Source organism: Piliocolobus tephrosceles, chromosome 20, assembly GCF_002776525.5.
Source record: "Piliocolobus tephrosceles isolate RC106 chromosome 20, ASM277652v3, whole genome shotgun sequence".
In the NCBI taxonomy this organism is placed as follows: domain Eukaryota; kingdom Metazoa; phylum Chordata; class Mammalia; order Primates; family Cercopithecidae; genus Piliocolobus; species Piliocolobus tephrosceles.
The window spans coordinates 18,990,697-19,007,456 of record NC_045453.1 but is presented as its reverse complement, the minus strand read 5'-3'; the positions used below and the strand labels follow the sequence as shown (position 1 = coordinate 19,007,456).

At 51.4% G+C, this 16,760-nt stretch overlaps 1 protein-coding gene across 1 annotated transcript in view; it reads left to right on the top strand.

Annotated features, from left to right (window-relative positions):
- Positions 1 to 16,760, top strand: part of CDH22 (cadherin 22) — a 139,430-nt gene that overhangs the window by 109,536 nt on the left and 13,134 nt on the right. Inside the window, exons 9-10 of the mRNA XM_023197094.1 lie at positions 11,528 to 11,649; positions 11,770 to 11,887. Of these exons, the coding sequence (XP_023052862.1) occupies positions 11,528 to 11,649; positions 11,770 to 11,887 (240 nt within the window). The remainder of the gene's footprint in view (positions 1 to 11,527; positions 11,650 to 11,769; positions 11,888 to 16,760) is intronic.

The following is a 16,760-nucleotide window of genomic DNA, read 5'->3' as shown; positions in this document are numbered from 1 at the left end:
GTCAGGGTACCTCTGGCAGCTGCATTGAGAAGAGCCTGGAGCCTGAGGGGAAAACGGGGGCTTAACTAGAAGCTGAAAGCAATAGTGCTTAGGAGATAGCACCATGGCCTGGCCCAGGGCAGTAGCTACAGAAGAGGTGAGGAGGAGGGGAGAAGTGGCTGGCTTTGGGATACAGGCTGAAGATAGAGCTAGTGGGACCTGCTCATGGGCTGATGTCCTGGGGAGAGATGGAGATGTGTCAAGGATGACTCCAGGGTGCTTGCCCTGAGTTTCTGGAAGAGTACGTGTGCGTGTGTGTGTGTGTGCGTGTGTGTGTCTGTCTGTTTGGTGCAGCTAGGGAGAAATGTGAGTTGGGAGAGAAAGAGAAAGAACCCTGAGACATGGCATCCAGGTAAGTAAGGCTGTGGAGGTGAGGAGCTGAGAGCACCGGGAGAGGGGCCAGGGGAAGTGCCTTCAGGCTTCCTCCATGCCCAGAGCAACACTGCCACTGCTGTGGCCTCCACCTGATCTCCCAGCTTCTCTACCCCATCAGCCCTCAAGGTCTCAGGCATCAACAGAGCCACCAGTAAGCAATCATGACAACAAGAATATGGTTGAGTCTCTGAGCTGCAGGTGGGTAGGCAACATTCAAACTTGCCTCTGCCCATCAGGACCCCAGGCCCCTCTGCCCCAGGCCTCTCCTGCTCCAAGCTCCTCCTGCCAGCCCTCTTCCTCCTCCCCTAGCTGCCATCCCCCCATTTCCCAGGCCCCACTGGCCCATTCTAGGGCCGAGGAAGTCCCTAGGCTGAAGTTCTCTTCGTCTCTTTCAACTGCAGTTTAAAAGGAAATACAAAGCTGGCTCAGACCTCAGTGCCTGCTGCTCTGGAGCCTTTGAATCCACTCCTCCACCGCATGAAAGGGAGATAACAAAGGTGGCTGGAGAGGAAGTGGCGGCTGGACTTGGGGGAAGAGAGCTCCTCCTCCTTGCCTCCTCAAACCTGCTCCCTGGGTAGCAACTGAGGCTCTGGGCTGCAGACAGCCAGGGATGACTGGCCTGGATGCTGGGCAGGGATGCCTCCTCTCCCTACCCACAGATACACGCCCTCACCCCCCGCCACCAGCCTATCACCAGCCCAATGTCCCACCACCAGCAATAGTCTCCTCTTGGGTTCAGCATTGTGTTTCTACCCAGTGGGTCTCTTTCAGAAAGCAGCTAGAATAGCATACAAAGCCTGTAAGGCTGCCATTTCACAGGAGAGAGACTCGGGGGAGGGGTACTCCTCCACAAACATTTTACAATTTTTACTTAATATATATATAACTTGGCCTAGATGCTGTCTAGCAAATATTTTATTGAATTATGATCTGTAGCATGATTAGCACCCATTTTCCTGATGGGAAAATTGAGGCTTGGAGAGTTAGGAAACTTGCTTGCCAAAGATGTGCACTGGCAAAGCTGGGATTTGGACCAGGAGTGCTTGGTCCCCACAGCATTGCTGCATGGCCTCCCTTTTCCGGGCACTGTCTGCTCTCTGAGCCCCACCCCCATCTCATCCATCCACCCCAGTAACTGATCGTGGGGAAGGAGACGTATCTCTGAAAGGAGAAGACTAGCCACTGGGCTTGAGACTCCCCTTCTCTGAGCTGCGATCCCCAGCCCCTGCCCACTCCTCACCCAGGCTATTAATTAATGGGAAAAGGAATTGTTTTGCTTCAGAGAACTGGTGGGAGGATCAAACCGCATAGCTCATGGGAAGAACTTAGCCTAGTGGTTGGTGCTTAGTAAGTGCTCAGTTGATGGTATCTGTCAGTCTTGACTCTGTTCCAGGCCCTTTCTTGTGATGAGCTCATGAAATCTTCACCCCTAAGGGGTGTCCATTCTACTGCCATCTTCACTGTGGGGATGAGGAAACTGACTCAGCAAGGCGAAGTCATTTGTCCAAATTCCCAACCCCAGCCTGCCTGACTCCAGAGCTCGGCTCTCCTCAGCTGCCCCTCCAATCCTGTTTCCCCGGTGCTGGCACAAAATCAAGAGCTCTCACAGGTCAGGCACAGTGGCTAACGCCTGTAATCCCAGTACTGTGGGAGGCCAAGGGGGTTGGATCACTTGAGTTCAAGAGTTCGAGACCAGCCTGGCCAACATGGCGAAACCTCGTGTCTACTAAAAATACAAAAATTAACTGGGCGTGGTGGCGTGCACCTATAATCCCAGCTACTGGGGAGCCTGAGGCACTAGAATCGCTTGAACCCAAAGGCAGAGGTTGCAGTGAGCTGAGATCATGCCCCTGCGCTCCAGCCTGGGAAAAAAAAAAAAAAAAAAAGCTATCACATATAACTGACCCACTCTTCCTTTTCACCATCTCCATGAGATGAGAACAAACTTATTACCCCCATTTTACAGATGAGGAAACAGAGGCTCAGGGAAGAACAGGGATGGCCCCAAGATCACGAGCAAGTCCAGGCAGGGGCAGGCTCAACCCAAGACCTCCCGCCTCACAGGAGCCAGCCAGAGCTGCAGGTGCATGGCCATCGGGTCTGCCCACCCAGCCCCGTGCCCTCCTGCCAAAGCGTCCATTTGGCTTCCTCAAAAACAGAAGAGAAACTCAGAGGGTCATGGCAGCCCCACCTGCTCCCAGTCATAACAAACATGAGGTGACAAAAATCAGAGGGGAAATATTTATACACAGCGGCGGTGCTTGGTGAGCACCTTGGAGAATGTTGCACTCAGCCGGGAGCCGCTGCCTGTCATACTGGATTACCTCAAAGACTCCCGAGCCACTTAGTATGCTGGCTCCCCTCTCCTCGAACTTCTGAGTCATCCATTCTGCCCATGCAGATGCTCCTTCCACTGACATTATCTTTAACGTTTTGTAATCATGAAATATTAATGACCGATATTGAATTTAAAGTACAATTTGTGTCTGAATCCTCCGGTGGAAAGGGCAGTTGTAAAGGGACAGTCTTCAAAGAGACTGGCTGGGGGGATCTAGGGGAGACTTGGAAAGCCAACACTGGGAGCGGGGAGTGCCAAGGGGGGTGCCCAGTCACCCTCTCAGGAGTCATCCAGCCCTAAGCTGATCTGGAGGAGTAATAGCTAGATGTCCAGGACAGCAAAGGGTTAACCAGACTCGCCAGAAGCTTCCCCATCTGGGTCACCCCTGGCCAAGTCACGTCTCACAGAACCCTGCTTTTCCCTTCATGCCACAGAGCACGTGTTATGATATTTAGATGCATCTGTGTGAGTCTTCAGTGAAGATCGCTCTTCCCCAGGAAACTGTACCTTCCATGAGGGCAGGGCCCAGTCTGTACCTGCAGCACTCACACAGGCCAGGCACACAGTAGGCATGTGTGTTTACTGAAGGGATGAATGAATGGGCTTGCATGCCCAGTTGGAAAAACAGGAATGCATGATGGAGAAGAAATGCTTCTAGTCGCATGGCTCCCAGTTGCATAGGCCTGGATATGCCACTCCCCATCTTGTTACCTTGGTTTTCTCATCTATAAAATGGTGATAATGGCACTTACTTTATTGGATGGCTATGACAATGGTAACTATTAATAATAGCAGCTTCCAGCTGGGCACGGTGATTCTCACCTGTAATCCTAGCACTTTGGGAGGCCAAGGTGGGCGGATCACCTGAGGTCAGGAGTTCAAGACCAACCTGGCCAACATGGTGAAACCCCATCTCTACTAAAAGTACAAAAATTAGCCGGGTGTGGTGGTGGGCACCTGTAATTCCAACTACGTGGGAGCCTGAGGCAGGATAATTGCTTGAACCTGGGAGGTGGAGATTGCAGTGGGCCGAGATTGCACCACTGCACTCCAGCCTAGGAGACAGACCAAGACTCCATCTCAAAAAATAGTTAATAATAGTAATAGCAGCTTCTATTTACTTAAAGCTTACAATATGCCAGGCATTGTGCTGAGTGCTTTCTGTAAAACATAAATCCCCCAAGGATTAGAAATAATGTGCCTCAAGTGCCCAGCACAGGTTCCTACTGTGTGCCTAACACACAGTAGGTCCTCTATTAAGTCAGAGAGAGAATCTGAGAGGAGAGGGAATGTCAGAGATCATGGGCTCCAGCCCTGTACCCATCCTGTTTTGTACCTGAAGAGACGGAGGCCAAGAAAGGGAGTCCTCCCATGAGGCTTTCTGACTCCCAGTCTGTGCCTCTCAGAAGGACCATAGAGGAGGCCTAAGGAGGCTGGAGGAAGGGGCAGGGATGGGGAGTGAAGGTCGCAGTGGGGTCTGAGCAGCAGAGAGTGCTCAGTTTCTCCTGCGGGGACCCCCCCCCACACACCCACAAGCCATGTACCCGCAGCCAGTGTTTTCTGGGGCCTCTTATCACCCACCCCAGCCTGGACTGGGCTCTGGGACCCGGTGATAAACAAGGCTTGGCCACTGACCCGAGAGTTCACAGGTGGGCGGGGAGAGACCCACTGACAGTCAGTGACAATACAGAGTGAAAGTCATGGGGTCATGGCGATTCCTGAGGAGCAGGGAGAGACTGGCCCGCCCAGCGAGGGCCAGAAAACCCTTCTCAGAGGAGGGGACGTCTATTTTTTGTTCTTTTGTGTGTGTGTGTGTGTGTGGTTTTTGTTTTTGGTAGAGAGGGGGCTCTCACTATGTTACCCAGGCTTGTGTCCAACTCCTGGGCTCAAGCAATCCTCCCACCTTGCCCTCCCAAAGCACTGGGATTACAGGCATGAGCATCAGCACCTGGCTGAGAGGACATCTGAGTTGGGTTTCAAAGGCCAGGGAAGTTTTTCCATGGGCAGAAAGGGGATTCAGGTGCTCCCGGCAGAAAGCCCCCTGTGTGCAAAGGCCTAGGAGCTTGGATGTCCGAGGCCCATTTTGAAAACAGAGAGGCTGGGTGTGGCCAGTCTCTGGGGCTGGAGGGTGTCCGGAGCAGGTGATGCAAGGGGTGAGTGAAGAAGCTCACTGGGCCTGTACAGAAAGGGCCTTGGTGTCTCATGAGGAACCAGACATGTCCTGGAGGTGACGGGGAGCCAGCGCAGGTCTTTGAGCAGAAGAGTGGCATGATCAGATGTTTGGTCCCCAATGTTCCCTCAGGTTCGTGGGAAGGATGGCCTGGAGGGGGCAAACGTGGAGTCGGGGGAACATATGGGAGGCTGTCAGGCTCAGCTTTGGGCTGGAGGGTCCAGGGCAGCACCAGGGCAGGTGTCTGGGAGCTCCAGGGAGGCTGCCCGGGGAAAGACACATGTCACCGCTGTACGTGGAAGGGGCTGCTTCAAGAGACAGTGAGCCCCCTGTCACTAGAGGTATGCAAATCAGGCCTGGGCTCCTCTTGGACTGGATGACTCCTGGGATCCTGTACCACCTTGAATACCTAACAGACCCCAACAGGAACAAAGATTTTGTGATATCCATGGAGTAGGACAGCCCAGATCATTAGGGACCAGCTCAGCTCCTGGGAAAGGAAAGTTCCCCCATCTCCCCTTTGAGTTTCAGGGATGTTACGATTTCAGGGTCCCTGCTTCACCCAGAAGTCCTCCCCCACCCTTTCCTTGGAGGAACAAACTTCCCCCCAGTAAGGTCAAAGCTTCCAGTCTCAATGTGGAAAACAAATAGATCATCGAAGTCCCTCCAAGGGACAGAGAAGGGCACCTGAGCCTCCTGCTCCCATTGTGGGGGCGTGGGGACAGGGCAGGGAGTGCAGGGAGTTCACTGCTGGCTACCCTGACACCCCTTCCCTGGAGCACTCCCATCTTCTCGCCCCGCACGCCTCACTGTCCTGCCTGCTTGTCTTGGCGGGTTTGTAATTGGGATGATAAATCTTCCTGCCCAGCTGGCCAGCTCTAATCAGAGCCTGGTGTTTGGATGCAATTTAACTCCCTCGGGGAGGAGGGAGGGGCTGGAGGGACAGTGGAAAAGAGGGTCCAAGCTCTGCTCAGTCCCCAACACTGCAAGCGAGAGGGAAGGCGCTTTCTTTGAGCTGATCTCTCTCCTCTCTCTCTCCCCCTCCCACCCCACCCCCCACTCTCCTTCCCACTCCCACTCTTGCAGCTTCACTTCTCTGTTTCTGTCTAGGCTTCTGTCTTTCTCTGTGACAGCCAAGGAGAGCCACAGAATCCAACTCCATTTGTTTTACTGATGAGAAAACCTTGGTCAAGAGACAGAGAACGGGAGAGGCAGGAAGAGGGTCCCAGCACTAGACTGCTTCTGAAATGGAGGGGACGCAACCCCTAATACAACAGAGTCAGTTCATCCAAGAAGGTCTCAGTTTCTCCCCTGCACCTCCCCAGCATCCCTCCCGGAGCGTGGCCATGGTCAGAGATGCCACAGACAGTGGAATGCATTCCTCTGACACACCTTTATTAAGCACCTACTATGTAGCATGCACACAGTTACTGGGGATACAGCAGTAAAGAAAATATACACAAATTCTGCTTACATTCTAGGGGAGGAGAGAGAGGATGAGAAAGTTCAGTAAAAACAGAGGGTGCTGGGTAAATACTACAAAGAAGACTACGGCAGGGAAGTGGTGTCTGGTAGGATGGCAAAGGAAATAAGGTCTTTAGGGGAGGCCTCTCCGAGAAGAAATCTGGGCCAAGACCTGAAGGAGGTAAAGGAGCAAACTCGGAGCAGAGTGAAAGAGGGAGGGTGGGGTAGCAATGAGGCTGGAGAGGCCACAGCAGGATGCTCATGGGGGGCCCTGTGGGCATGGGAGACTTGGGCTTATCCTTGGATTACCCAGAACCGAGAGCAATCAAGGAAAGCTTCCTGGAGGAAGCAGGGAAATTTGTTCAGGGCCTTGAAGGCAAGATACATTCTGACAGCTAAAGACAAGAAAGGCAACACCATGTGGTGGTTAAAAACTCCCCTTTAAAACCAGACCCAGTTTCGAGTACCAGCTCCTATGAGACCTTGTGCAAGTCACCTCACCCCTCTGAGCCCGTTTCCTCATCAGTAAAACAGCAACAGTCTCAGTCCCTGCCTCCCACTGTGGTTGACAGGACAAAATGGGGCAGTCCAGACCCTGGTCTTGGCACGTGCTTAATATGTGTTTGTTGCCATTCTTCCAGGGAGGAGCACATTCATAGGAGTGCCCTAACAGGGGCACCAGGCCAGGCCCCATCTCCTTTGCCCTTCCCATTGGCCCCCAGCCCCATTCCCACGCCCACTCAGGTTGGTCCGGATGTCAAATGAGGAATTCTAGTAGGGGCTGGGATCCTGCTTGGAAGAGATCCACATCCTCCCCTCCTACCCCAGGGCCTTTGCATGTGCTGATCCCACTGCCTGAGACAATCTTTCCTTTCCCTTCCCCCTCATGCAATTACTTCCCAGTCAGGACTCGCCAGGACTCAACAGAAATATCATGTTTTTCCAGGAAAAACATCCTGCATCCCACCAGGCAAGACCCCCTGCTCCAAGCTCTCACAGCTCCTGAACTTCTTCCCTCAGCTCTTATCACAGTCTGGAGTAATGTCTGTCCCTGCGACTAGATCGAGACCGTGCTGTCTTGTTCATGCTGTGTCCTTGGTACAAAGGAGATGCTTGATCCACAACTGTCAGCAAAAAACACAGGTTTCAGTTCCAGATTGTCCAGTCCAATCCCCCATCCATTATACAGAAGAAACTCTGAGGCCCAGTGAAGGTGACAGACCTGCCCCACTGCACAGCAGTTCTCCTGCTCCGAGTTTGTTCTCTCCCCGAGGCACCCTGAGCTGCCCAGCCTCCTCAGGTCCCTCAGACCCCCGGGGCTTCACCTGCCACCTCCCCGGATTAATGGTGAGGCAGCTCAAGGAGGAAGCACCGGGCCAAAGCACGTTTAATTTTAATTTAGGAATCGGTTAAGGCTGCAGGCCTGCTCAGCCCCAGGCTGTCAATCAGCCTTCCTCAAGGCTGCATCAATTAGTTTAAAAATATTGAATGTAATTTTGCCTGACACAACATATTGCAGCTACTGCAAAATATAATTTATTTTAGAAGAAGAAATAATTAAACTAATTTGCATGTCAGTCAGCTGAACTGAAAAGCCAAGAGGGGAGGGCTGTGGGGGACCCAGTCCTTGGAGGGAGCACCTACCACTGGCCATTGGGTGAGATCCACTTGGGCCTGGGTGTAAGCCGTAGCTGCCGCTGAATGGACAAATGCCCACGCAGCAGGAGGGACCCTGATATTGTATCAGGACCAAGCACTGAACTTGGAGTCGGGAGGCTTCGGACCCAACCCCAGGTCTGCTGCTGACTCCCCTAGGGCTGTGGGGAAAATCCTGCCCCTCCGTGGACCTCTGTTTCCTCATCCAGAAAGTGAGTTCAACAAGGCCTTCTTCAAGAGTTATTTCAAGGATCACATGAGGTCATAATAAGAGAGTGTTATAAATTGGAAAATCCTACACAGACGTCAAGATTAATCAACAGATTCCTTGTTTTATCCCAGAAACATTTAAGGTGGCAAAAAATAGGAGTATTTTCCATTCTTACAAATGATTCTAATTGTGACAGGAGGGGTTTGGAGGAAGCCAGGCAGGCTGGATTCCCCCACCTCCCAGTCACCCTAGGGTAGTGGTTTACAAACCTTGCTACAGGCTGATCCTCTGGAGCTGTTAAAATAAATAAATAAATAAATAAATGACCAAGCCTTGGGCATCGGTGTTTTCTAAAGGCTTCCCAGGTGATTGTAATGTACAGCCGTGCTGGAGACCCACTGCCACAATGGCAATGACAGTGGCAATGGGTGCTGACCTGGGGCCAGTCCATGAGCTCTGGGATTCCAGGCCAGCCCTAAATTCAGGAATTCCTAGAAAAAGAAATGCAGGTGGCAACTTTGGCAATTTAGAGGTCACTCAGCTGCCCCGCCTCTTAGGTCTGAGACTCTAACTCATGCCAAGGGCATTAGGGCTTTCTCACAAGGTGACCTATGACATTTTAAAAGAAGAGGTAAGAGAGGCCGAGCCAAAGCCAAGGTGCTATAATGGGGGTCTCATCCGCAGTGAGGATCTAGGAGGGGATCACCCACTCAGCAGTCCATCCTGCTCTGCCTTCGACATGGCCCATAGGACCCTGTCTCTCCCTCCAGCCCATACACCCCCACCACCCTCCACTGCAGGGGAAAGTGCACTCAGGCCCTGGCCGCCCCCTCTACTCTCCCCTGCCTCTGCTGGGAGAGAGGCGCCTGTTCCTGGCTGTGGGCCTCGCCCCCTTCTTCCCAAAAGCACCCACCGTCTGTCTGTTGAAGTTCGCCAGCAACGCACTCTTAAAAATAACGGTTCACCCGGCATCCCCAGTCACGACTCCCATCTCTCACCCTGGAAAAGCCCCCTGTAATCACTGGAATGGCAGATCTGGTGAGCTTAGAAGATAATGTGCCCCTGGCTAAGGGGAACCCCAGAGAGAAGCCGGGGTCTGAGTTAATTAAGAACTCAGCCCCCTCCTTTTCCTGACTGCCCCCCGCAGGAGGTGGCTGCACCTGCCTTCCTATCTCTACTTCTCTCTTTATCAACACATGAGCAGCTGCCATCAGCACACAGTGGATCCTGAGTTCACAGCAGGAGGCAGCCGACCAGTCCCACTCCCCGCGAAACTCATGGGGAGCCTGGAGGCCTGGAAGCTTTCAGGCTGCCCCTAAAAGAGCTCCCTGCCAGCCCAGCCAGAAAGCCCCATCTTCCAAGTCACTGCTTGGAAGTGAGGTGTGGTTTCCTCCTCCAGGAGATGTTTCTGAGGTCACTGGCAGGTGGAACATGTCAGTAATGAACATGTCAGGAATGAATATGTAACCAAGATAGCAGAGGATGGGGCACCAGAGAGCACTCAGAGGTCTGGGCTGGTGAGGGGTTAGAAAGCACCAACACTCAGGGCACTGCTCAGACAGGACAGGCTGGGATAAAGTTTCCACATCCTAGAATTATTTAATGTCATTGCTAATAGGACCCTTCGAGGATGTCTGTTTATTTACAAATGCTTATATAGCACTTGCTATGTGTAGTACACACAGTTTTAAATGCCCTGCAGATATTAACTCAATCTGTCTCTTCATCTACCTATTAACCCATTTGTGCCTGAGGTTGTAATTTTTTGAATTTTTGCAATCAGACCTTGGCGATGACCTAGGATATAAATAACTCTCACATGCTTAGCATTCCAATAATGGAACGCTAGGCATAAGTGGGTCAATATTGGACCCATTTTGCAGGTGAGAAAATTGAGGCACAGGGAGGTCACGTGACATGGCTCAGATTACACAGACATGAAGCTGCAGAGCTGGAATCAGAACTACCCAGCATTGCTCATAATCACTATGCTCTGCTTATTTTCCAGGTGTGGAAACTGATGTCAGAGAAGGCGGGGTCTTACCCAAGACCAAACACTGGGTCAGGGACACAGCCATGCCTCCTCCTGGAATTCAAGCCTCCTGCAGTCTCAGTCTTTCCAGGCTTCATTCATTCATTCATTCATTCATTCAGCAAATATTAATATGTTAGAATTTACCTGTACCATATCCCACAATGCTGGTAGCCCAGAGATAAATAAGACAGGGACCATGACCTTGAAGACATCCCAACTTGGAGGGGTGGGGACATCATGGTTTTGCTGGCCAAGATTTTCCTCCCTGGACTTGTCTGGCCCGTTTAGGATCAGGTCTTGAGAAAGCAGAAGTCTTGGAGTTTAGTTGCCCCTGACCCATGTCTAGAAAGTGTCCCATGTTTTAGTTTCTCCTTTGCAATATGGGGATAGAAACTGTACCAAACTGCAGGATTTCTGCAGCGATACTTAAAATAATGAATGTAGATGCTCCAGGTGCATGTTATGTGCTCTGTGGTGTGGGGAGGGGTGGCGGTGGTGATGGCAGTGTTGTTGGGGATCAGGGATGTGATGGTGATATTGGTGATTATGATGGGGTAATAGTAATAGGTGGGCTGGTGGTGGTGGTTGTGGTGACTATGGAAGAGATGGTGGTGGTATTGGTGATGGTGTTGGGGTTGGTGGTGGTGGTGAGGGTGGTAATGGTGATGGCTTTAGTATTATTTATGGTAGAGATGATGGGTGTAGTACTAGAGGATGTGGTTCATTCTAATGGTGATGGTAGTGATGGTGATGACCTGATGGTGGTGGTGGTGATGGTAACAGTGTAAGGATGGTGATGGTGGTACTGATAGTTATGTTGGTAGACGCACTGATAATAATGCAAATAGTGGTATTGGTAATGGCTTAATGATGACAATGGTAATAGTAATAGCGGTGGTGATGGCAAAGGTGGCCATGGTGGAGATGGTGATAGTGGTGTTGATGCTAACAGTGGTGACGGTGTTGGTGATGGCAGTGGGTGCTACTGGTGATTGTGGTGGTGAGGGTTGTAGTGATAATGCCACTGGTGCCAAGGCTGATGGTAATGGTGGTGATGGTTACAGCGATGATTACTCAACTTATGCCCAAATGTTCCCAGTTCTGGTCCTTGTACCAGCTTGGTTAACCCACCAATCTCTCAGCATGACCCCACTGCCTACTGTTGTCCTTGTGGTAGAGAGGAGGCTGTCTAGATCTCACAGTTGCTGCCTCTCCCCTGCTCCTGTGCTCTCATTACAGACAATCATGCCCAGCTATCCCGGGCATCCCTAAGGATCCGAATCCTGGATGTGAACGACAATCCCCCAGAACTGGCCACACCCTACGAGGCAGCTGTATGCGAGGATGCCAAGCCAGGCCAGGTACCCCTGAGGGGCTGGGGACTGGGGGTTGCTTCCAGGACTGGCCAGCAGCACCCTCTGCCTGGACCCAGAGTGGTCTCAGCCTCACCACTAGCCCCCTATCCCCTCCTCACCCTTCAGCTCATCCAGACCATCAGCGTGGTGGACAGAGACGAGCCCCAAGGCGGGCACCACTTCTATTTCCGCCTGGTGCCTGAAGCTCCCAGCAACCCTCATTTCTCTCTGCTTGACATCCAAGGTGAGCCTCCAAACCCTAGGATGCAAGAAGGGAGAGGCACAGTCTCTCTGCCCTGTTCCCATATTATAGACAGAGGGACGGAGGCGCCCACAGGGCCTATGTTGGATCTAAGATCACATGGAAAGTCTGGGCCAAGCTGGAGCTGTTACCCAGCCCACTGGCCAAACACAAGCAGGGTGTGGGTTGGTGGAGTGGAGGAGGGCGTCCCAAGGATAAGAAATGGCAGATGGGAAGATATAGACAGGGAATAAATGAGGAATGGTTGTGCCAGAGTCCAGGGTGGAAAGAGCCCCCGTTCTGAGTGAAGACTGAAGTAAGCCACGTGCACAAACTCCCCACCCTGCTGGTTTTTGGTTTTTTTTTTGATTTTTTTTTTTTTTTTTTTTTTTTTTTTAGACAGGGTCTCTCTCTGTCAGCCAGGCTAGAGTGCAGTGGCTCGTTGCAACCTCCACCTTCCAGGCACAAGCAATCCTCCTACTTCAGCCTCCTAAGTAGCTGGGACTATAGATGTGTGCCACCATGCCCAGTTAATTTTCGTATTTTTTGTAGAGACGGGATTTTTGCCATATTGCCCAGACTAGTCTTGACCTCCCAGGCTCAAGCTATCGGCCTGCCTCGGCCTCCCAAAGTGCTAGGATTACAGGTGTGAGCCACTGTGCCCAGCCCACCCTGCAGTTTAAAAACTGCTTTGTTCCACTCACATTCCCTTTTTGGTTTTTGGAATTGTTCTTGAAACAAGGTCTCGCTTTGTCACCCAGGCAGCAGTGCAGTGGTGCAATCATAGCTCACTGCAGCCTTGAATTCCTAGGCTCAAGCAGTCCTGCGTCAGCCTCCGAGTAGCTGGCACTACAGGTGCACACCATCACCCCTGGCTAATTTTTTTTGTATTTTTGGTAGAAATGGGGTCTTGCTGTGTTGCCCAGGCTGGTATCCAGCTCCTAGGCTCAAACAGTTCTCCTACCTTGGCCTCCCAAAGAGCTGGGATTACAGGCATGAGACACCATGACAGACTCACTCACATTTCTCTCTGCATCCTCACAGCCATCTTGTGAGGTAGTTTTCTGACTCCTCTCCCCATTTTACAGGTGATGAAACTGAGACTGTAAGAGAGAAAGAGCCCTGCCCAGGGTCATATAGGGAGTCGGTGGTGTGGATAGAATTCAACCCACCCCCATCCCCAGTTCAGTGTGCTTCCTGCCTTAGCACACCACCGGGAAAGCAAACTGCCCGGCCCTGCCTGAGTCCACTGTGAGATTCCTCCCCTCTGGCTCTCACAAGTTCCTCATGATGTTGAAGTCTGAACCTTTAAGGAATAGACTGAGGGGAAGGGAGTAGTCACCAAACTGGAAATAAGGGACCAGGCTTAGCTATACCACCCTGGCAAGCTCCTGTTCCTCTCTAGTTTTTTGTGGTTGTTGTTGTTTTGTGTGTGTATGTGTGTGTATGTTTTGTTTGTTTGTTTGTTTGAGATAGCATCTCATTCTGTTGCCCAGGCTGGAGTGCAGTGGTACAATCTCAGCTCACTGCAACCTCCATCTCCCAGGGCCAAGAGATTCTCCTGCCTCAGCCTCCCAAGTAGCTGGGGTTACAGGAGTGCACCACCACTCCTGGCTAATTTTTGTATTTTTAGTAGAGACAAGATTTCATCATGTTGGCCAGACTGGTCTCGAACTCCTGACCTCAGGTGATCCACCCACCTCCCAAACTGCTGGGACACCTGTTCCTCTGTAAGCCTCAGTTTCATTGTCTAAAATGGGGAAGGTAACGCCTACTGCCTCGGGTGGCTAGGTGGCCCCAGTAAAATAAGGGCCACCAAGATATAGTGTTAATACCTAGAAATATCAGTTCCTATGTCCAGCAATTATTTATTGAGCGTTTATTGAGACACAAAGCCTCTGTGTCAGGGTCTGCTCTGGGTCCTGGAAACGCAATAGCAAACACAACAAAACCTAGTTTATATTCTAGTGAGGTGAGACAGAAATTACACAAATAAAAAAGTATGTTGGGGGTGACAAGTGGCTGGGGTGGAGGAATACTGCAGTCTCCACAAGGGTCTGGACTTGTCTTTGTTCAACCCTGGGTGCCTGGAGCAGTGCTTGGCACATAGCAGGTGTCTGATAAAATGTGTTCAATGAAACAGTGAAAAGTAAAGCAGGGACCGGGCATGTTGGCTCACACCTGTAATCTCAGCACTTCGGGAGGCTGAAGTGGGCGGATTACTTGAGGTCAGAAGTTCGAGACCAGCTTGGCCAACATGGTGAAACTCCGTCTTCACTAAAAATACAAAAAGTAGCAGGGTGTGGTGGCGCACGCCTGTAATCCCAGCTGCTCCAGAGGCTGAGGCAGGAGAATTGCTTGAACCCAGGAGGCGGAGGTTACAGTGAGCTGAGATGGCACCATTGCCCTCCAGCCTGGGCAACAAGAGCAACACTCCACCTCAAAAAAAAAAAAAAAAAAAAAAAGGAAAGCAGGGTAAGAGGAGAAGCTATCTTCTTAAACAGGGTGGCCTGGGAATGCCTCTCCAAGGGGATCTGTAGTGAGAAGGGACCTAAAGGATATGAGAGAAAGCGACCACCCCAGTGGTAGAAACAGCAAGGCCCTGCGGTGAGCAGGACTGGGGTGCATTAGGAATGGAGGAGACCTGGGTGATTAGAATGAGTAAGAGACAGGACTGGGAGGAGATGTGGTCAGCAAGGGGGCCAGATCATGTGGTTTCCTTCTGGCCTTGGAATAGGTCTGGGATCCTTCTCAAGGCCTTTACACACTCACACCCAATGTGAGAGGCCTCAGTGGTCTCTGAAGCCAGACCCGTCTGCACCCCTGGGAGTCCTGTTAAAAATATGTAAGGCTCATGCTTATAACCCCAGCACTCTGGGAGGCCAAGGCAGGAGGATCCCTTGAGACCAGGAGTTTCAGAATAGCCTGGGCAACACAGTGAAAACCCATCCTTTAAAAAAATAGTAATAATTAGCTGGGTGTGGTGGTGCACACCTGTAGTCCCAGCTACTCGGGAGGCTAAGGCAGGAGAATCAGTTGAGCCTAGGAGTTTGAGGCTCCATTGAGCCATGATCACACCACTGCACTCCAGCCTGGGAGACAGAGTGAGACCTTATCTCAGTCAATCAATAATTAAAAATGAATAATGAAAAATACTAAACAGATTTAACAACCAGTGCAGCTCAGATGACCGGTCAGAAAGGATGCTGACCAAAACCTGGAGCAGGACCCTAGAAACCCTACCATGCCAGGCGTTAACTCCTTCGTGGCTTGATGGTGTCAAAGTTGGGAGGCTGCCTGGGGAAAAGGCTGAGGCAGCAGGGAGGGACTGGGGGGGCTCAGTGTCAACAGCTATTTAAACCTTTTTTGGAAGTGTTTCAATATTTTAACAACGAGTACAGCCCTGCCTACTCATTATTCCAGTAGTATCCCGAGCTGGTCACAGGAAACACAGCTAGCCTTGGCTCAACTCTGCCAAGTTCACCAGGCTTTACAACCCAAGGGGCCCGAGATATTCTGCCTCAATTGCTTTTGTTTAGCTGGGGAGGGAGGGTGGGGGCACCAGAGCTGCCATCCAGAGTGCCACCTGGTGTAAGCTCCAGGGACTGGGTGGCAGCAGCACGCTGAGGTCATAGCAGCCGTGGAAGGCCTCCTCCTCCAGTCCCTCAGCCCCTTCTCACTACTTGCCAAGCCCCCTCCTCCTCACTGTATAAATATCCTAGGTGACAAACGGCTACCCCAACCCATCTGTTTCTTTGTACAAATGTGTAGCCAGTTTGGAAACGTGATTTATAAATATTGCCTTTGCAGCCAGGGATTGACACTGATGTATGTCAGGCCAGATGGATGGATGCAGCGCTGGGCACAGATCCCACCTAGAAGGGTGGGGTAGGGGGCTGGGGTGGCCAGCGGCTTCCCCAACTGAAGCCAGCTGCTGCCCAGGAAGGCAACTTGATGCGTTCAGGGATGATGCCTGGGGATTCCCCTTCATGGGGTGGAGGAGTGGTGGGGACCAGAGTTCCCAGAACATATGGTCCCATGGCCCAAGACAGCAACCCTGAGAGACAAACATCCCTGTTCTTGCTTGGCAATCTGAGGCTGAGCCAGAGCCAGCCACTCATTTCTCAAATCTGCCTACTTCTCTGTGCCTCCACTACTACTATTATCTCACACCTAAAACACGCGAGAGCTTCCTGGCTGTTCTTCCACATTGACTCCTGCATTTTAGATGATAAGCTCCTTCAACTAGAACACAGGCCCAGCAAAGACAGGGACCGCATCCATCCTGTCCATTGCAGTATTCCCAGGGAGGACAGATAGAATAGTCCTGACAGACAGGTAGTGCTCAATTCCTACTTGCTGTTGAATGAATGGGTTTGTCACTAGGTCACTTCTTTGCTTAAAGCCCACCAATCAATGGCCTCCTGTTGCGTTTAAGAAAATTATCCAGATTCTGGCCAGGAGTGGTGGCTCATACCTGTAATCCCAGCACTTTGGGAGGCTGAGGCAGGCAGATCACTTGAGGCCAAGAGTTCGAGACCAGCCTGGCTAACATCATGAAACCCCGTCTCTACTAAAAAGTACAAAAATTAGCCAGGCGTGATGGCAGATGCCTGTAATCCCAGCTCCTCAGGAGGCTGAAGCAGGAGAATTGCTTGAACCAGGAGGTGGAGGTTGCCCTGAGCCAACATTGCGCCACTGCACTCCAATTTGGGTGACAGAGCAAGATTCTGTGAAAGGAAGAAAGAAAAGAAAAGAAAGAAGGAAGGAAGGAAGGAAGGAAGGAGAGAGAGAGAAAGAAAGAAAGAAAAAGAAAGAAAGAAGGAAGGAAGGAAGGAAGGAAAGAAAGAAAGAAAGAAAGAAAGAAAGAAAGAAA